Below are 5,881 nucleotides of genomic sequence, written 5' to 3' on the forward strand. Positions count from 1 at the left end.
TACACACACAAGGGTGTGCTGAAAAGTTTCTGGCTTTAAGAGAATTGTGAAAGGCCTGGTTGAAAGCCCAACCTTTCAAGTTTTTTTACAGGGCTTAGAAAAACTGAAGGATGACTGCAATAAGTGTGTGAATCTGAGAGGGGAATATATGGGATAGAAACATAATCAACTGATCCTCTAGTATTTTCTTTTACCCAAAACCAGGAACTCTTCAGTACCCACTCATGTGTGTGTTTTATACATATATATATATATATATATACAATTTTAAGGTATATCCTGCTGACCCCCTCGCCCAGTTGACTCGGCTGGACTTAATCAAGTCCCATCTTGCATCACTGCAGTAGCAAACCACTGATCTGCCTTCTTTATACAAAGCCACCTAGTGGACTTCTCTGCAACTTCAGTGATGGAGTTTATAGTCGTCCTCTTTGTTTTTAATTTGTTTTGCAAGAATGTTATCATTCAGATTATTTTGTCAAATGTAAGGCTTATTCATCCATATTTTTAGGAATTAATCATGCATTACCTCATAGCTCTGAGATTTTGATGTGGTTGTTTATCTTTAGAATGACATTGTTGGGCAAGTATGAGAGGCCAGATCTGGCCAGTTTAAACATTAAACAGGTAGAATATTTGGGCTGGCTTTGGATGGTTTAAATGCTAAAAGATTAAAGGAAGGACACACATGTAAGATAATGTGGCCCTAGACGCACACCACATCTGAATAAAAAAAAAAACTAGTTTGAAAGTTTTTGATCATGTGTCTGCTTGATCAGAATTGTCTAAGGTCTAATCAACACCAAACTTACTACACTAGACTGCCATACATTTACCATTATATTACACCACAATTATATTGCATTATTGTTTCTTATATATATGGATATCACAAGCAATAAAGTAAATTTTAATGATTCTCACTTACTTCTTACTAACACCTGCCATATCAAAACCAATGTACTGTATGTTGTGTGAATAGGCTAAGAACTGGTTGAGATACTCAATAGCACTTATAAATTCTTTGGTCAATATACTTTCATGGCGCCGTTTCTCTCGACGCTGAAAATAGAAAACACTCAAAAACTGAAGCATGATAAAGAACACAGTAGAAGTACTTAACAGACTAAAATGTAATGAGAGAAGTAGCAGAAGTTGTAATCGGTAGTCTGATTGTCTAACCCAAAGTCAACTCTAATGCAACTGATCTATGATGAAAGGCATTCTAACAGTGATCATCCTGTCTTTTACTATTTTGAGGCATGATGTATCTAAGAGTATATTATTTTTGACACGCATCTTTTTTCTTAAGATGGTAAAGTGTAGTTCGAGGAAAATTTGGGTGTTATTTCAAGCAAGTCAAATGAGTGTGGAAAAACAAAACATGAGTGATGGAATAATCATCATCATCGTTTAACATCCGCCTTCCATGCTGGCATATAGGTGAATATTTCTCCATTAAAGGCCTTAGCTTTTATATGGTTGCTTGACATGCTAGAAACAACAGCAAAATCTTCCTCACATCATACACAACCATCTTTAAAAGTTAAATGATATATAAAGCATTAAGAAGTTAACTAGAAATAATTATGCAGTAAGGAAGAAAATGTTATTAATCTACAGCTAAATTATTCTAATTTTCCCAGAAAATACAGGACACATTTCAATCTTATTGTGACTTCATCAACAATGTGCAACCCGCATTGTAATTCCTAAAGCTTTCAGTCCAACAGACAGTAAAAAAGTACGTATGTCAAGAATAGCTCTGTAGTTAAGAAGTTTGCTTTGCAATTATGGAATTTGGGGTTCAATCCCACAACAGGATACTTTAGGTAAGTGTCATTTGCCATAGTCTTGGGTCAACCAAAGCCTTGTGAGTGAACTATGACAAATGGAAACTCTATGGAAATCTGTCAGAGAATGATTCCCATTTTTAGGTGGCGGACTTAATCCATCACCTGATTTAACACCATCACTTGTCCCATAGGAGCCTGAAGAGGACTCCACTCAATTGCAAGCATTTGGTTTATGTGAGACAACTTGCTGCCACCTCCCTTCATTTTCCAAGGCTCTTAACAAAAGGGATCATAGGTACTGTCCTTCTTCTTTTCACTAAGCCATTAAAAACTTTAAAATAAATATAAAAATAAAAACGACCATAAAGATTATGTCATTGTATAAATTCTCTCTGAGTAATCAAACACAGCATAGGAAATCAGACAACAAATGAGACAAAAGAGTACTATATATGTTGACACACACAGCCTTTGTTTCAATAATTTTTGAAAATGATGAAGAATTTAATAAAATAACTGTCCTTACTGAGTGGATTTTTAGAACATAAACTGTCACAAAATTTATATGGAAGCATTTAATTTAAATCACTTTAAAACAGGAAGTATGTATCGTACAATCAGAGACAGTCTTGAGTGGGTTGGTAACAAAAGAGTTAAATTTAATTAATTGGATTACTTTTTTATTGGTTCTAACAAATGTATGTGATCATGTTGGGACACGTATAAAAAACAAAACCCTTTAAAATGCAATAAACAACTATTACAAGAAATAATGAGTATAAATTTGAATGCTACAGAACGCTCACCTTCACCAAGTTAAGAACAATAATAGGAGCTCCAAATCGCTTTATAACATCATTGAAATGTTGACCAGCAACAAAAGCATAAGGGTCTGCTTGATCGACTGAAAGGTAGGAGAGAGAAGTAAATCATTAAGTAATACAGTATTACCTCGGTTTTTAAACAACTCTGATTATGAATAAATCATGCTTTATCTCCTGTCTTTCTCATATTCATTTAATACAGTAGTACTTCGGTTTACAAACACCTCTGATCATAAATAGTGCTTTATATATATATATATATATATATATATATATATATATATATATATATATATATAAGCGAAATCGTGATGGCACCTGTGCCCAGCGTCGCCTTTCTGGCACTTGTGCCCGCAGCATGTGTAAGGACTTTCGAGCGAGATCGTTGCCAATGCCCCTGGACTGGCTCTTGTGCGAGTGGCACATAAAATACACCATTTTGAGCGTGGCCGTTGCCAGTACCGCCTGACTGGCCTTCATGCCGGTGGCACGTAAAAGCACCCACTACACTCTCGGAGTGGTTGGCGTTAGGAAGGGCATCCAGCTGTAGAAACTCTGCCAAATCAGATTGGAGCCTGGTGTAGCCATCAAGTTTCACCAGTCCTCAGTTGAATCATCCAACCCATGCTAGCATGGAAAGCAGACTTTAAACGATGATGATGATGATATATATATATATATATAAAGCACGATTTATTCCTGACCAGAGTAGTTCGAAAACTGGGGTACTACTGTACTACCATTTTAGCTTATTGGTAAAATAAGGTTCTATTTGTACCTTGGGTTATGAAGATATGATGATTTCAAATCAGCACTTGGTGCTTAACATCCACTTCTAATTACACAATGACTTCAAGAATATACATGTCCTTACAAACAGAATAAATCAACACAAATACGTTTTCCTAGAAAAAAAACAACTAATGTTAAAATTACTTCTTTTTTTTTTAATGTCCCACCCTTATCGGCTTAGAAAAATGGGTGTAATGATACTATGACGACGATGAGATAGAGGATGAAGAGGGTGGTGGTGGTGGTGGTGGTGGTGGTGGTGGTGGTGACAGCAGCAGCAGCAGCCACAGGCCACGAGGTTAGAATATTGTATTATTGGCCACTAAGTCATAAGTTCATACCCTACAACAGCTTGCTTACTACCCTCAGGCCATCTGGATAAAATATAGGTGCAACACACCAGCTTCACAGCTGAATTTCTGGCAAAAAGAACTGAAACTGCAACAGTTCAGTATTGGGAAATACTCAAATACATAAAAACTGCATCTCAAAAACTGTGACTAACATAAAGCTGGTCACTAACATACACTAACTTGGACCCACAGAGGTGCTGTCTTCTCTCTGCCTTTTCTGATACTACTATAATGACCTCTGCTACTCAAAGTTGACTGGTTTCATGTCATCTCCACTCAGACACTCCCACCTTATTTCTCTCTCTTCCTCCCATTACCCATACTGTTTCCACCACTCAAACAACTATACCCGTCCTTTCCTTCAGATAATGTCACTTCACAGGAATTCCTTTCTATTTTTTTTCTTCCCGCTACTATTGGTCTGCAAATGTTCAAACGGAATTTTAAGAACATCAAGCTCACCAGCCTTGGAAGGCCTGCAAAGGCCATGAACACATATCCTTCCAATCCATCACACCAATCAAAGATGAAAATACTGTACCAGTAAAAAGGTAAGCACTGCTGTCATTCAAGAGCAAGTCTGACTTGGTAACTTGTACCATGCTTTCATTAATCAGTTTTGTTGCCTGTGTAGTCACAAGCAGACATTAACACTTTTCTGGCTCTCCCACCCTTAACCCAGCAGAACAACTAGAATGTGAAGCAAGAGGGAGAGAGGGTTGTACCAGTACTGGAGTGGTACTTTCATTTTCAGCAGAAGGAATTGGTGCAACATAATGTGAAGCGATTTTCTCAATGTGCCACCTGGTCCAGGAACTGAACCTACAATATTATGCTTGTGATCCTAACACCCTAACCACAAGGCCATACACCTTCACACTGTACTGATACCAGTGAAAAATGCACGGAAAAGACTTTTTGAAATATATGAAAGCTGCTAGCACTCTACGTAACATTATTCTTCTTCTAGAATAGAGAGTATAGTCCCTTCAACTAGCCATGATTAATACTTATTTTATGAATACCTTAGAGATGAAATGCAAAGTTCTTTACTGACAGGATTTAAATTTAGGATGTTGACAAAACTCAGTTCTAAAACCATCAAATGAGAAAGGCTACAGTCAGTAATCAGCATTTGACAGGTATGTATTTTATCTAAGCCATAAGAATGTAAGGCTTGTAAATTTTGACATGACTTGAACTCATAACATAAAGTGCTGTAATTAAATATTACAAGGAATTTTATCCATTACTCTACAGACACTACCAATTTACCATCATTCCAAAGTTAGATATTGATAAAGAAAGTAAGAAATAAAATATAATTGCCTTAAAAACATATACATATGTGTTTACAGAACTTACCAACAATTTGAGGCTTGGGAACCATTTTTGAAATATCTTGAGACCAGAACAAAGGTATGGAACCTCGGAGTTGCACAAAAGACGAAACACAAGCAGAATTCAGGAATGTTACTGAAGCATCATGGACAATTTGTTCTGTTTCAACTTCATTTGCTACTGCACCCTACAAATAGAAAAGAGATCCAATGCTTATATAGCTGATGATAATGGAGCTTTCTATATGAATTTTACACAGCGTTTGAAATATATACAAAATGATTATTATTTATTCAGAGTAGTATTTGACTGGCAAGTAACTCGATCTGGGACCATGCATAGAAATTCAAGCAGCTACAACATGGAAGAGTCATTTAATTATACACAAGGCTGTTAAATTCACTTTAAATTTATTTCGTGAGTTCTGCTGTTATGTGATGAAAACTTTGACATCTCATGAAATAAATTTGAAGTGAATTTAGCAGCTTTCTGTGATATATAATGGTTTATTCACAATGTAATTGTAATTCCATATTTTACAGCTTTCTATCACTGAACCTGTGGCCATATCAGGGTAACCCCTTCTCAGCGTTGATTATTGTCAAGTATATCCAACTTAAGAAAGATGCAAAGGTAGAGTGGATCTGGTTGGGCATTGAATTTGTAATGTAGAGAGACATAAACTAAATATTACGAAGTATTTTCTCCAAGCTCTACCAATTCTTCTCTCCACCTCCAATGTTATATATATATATATATATATATATATATATAT

General features: G+C 36.0%; 1 protein-coding gene across 1 annotated transcript in view; it reads right to left on the reverse strand.

The window, feature by feature from the left end:
• Window positions 1-5,881, reverse strand: part of LOC106877055 (polyphosphoinositide phosphatase) — a 33,642-nt gene that overhangs the window by 16,180 nt on the left and 11,581 nt on the right. Inside the window, exons 9-11 of the mRNA XM_052965678.1 lie at window positions 5,131-5,293; window positions 2,603-2,700; window positions 929-1,062 (exon numbers count right to left, since the gene is read on the reverse strand). Coding sequence (XP_052821638.1) covers window positions 929-1,062; window positions 2,603-2,700; window positions 5,131-5,293 — 395 coding nt within the window. The remainder of the gene's footprint in view (window positions 1-928; window positions 1,063-2,602; window positions 2,701-5,130; window positions 5,294-5,881) is intronic.

This window comes from Octopus bimaculoides, chromosome 2 (genome assembly GCF_001194135.2).
Source record: "Octopus bimaculoides isolate UCB-OBI-ISO-001 chromosome 2, ASM119413v2, whole genome shotgun sequence".
NCBI classification, from domain to species: domain Eukaryota; kingdom Metazoa; phylum Mollusca; class Cephalopoda; order Octopoda; family Octopodidae; genus Octopus; species Octopus bimaculoides.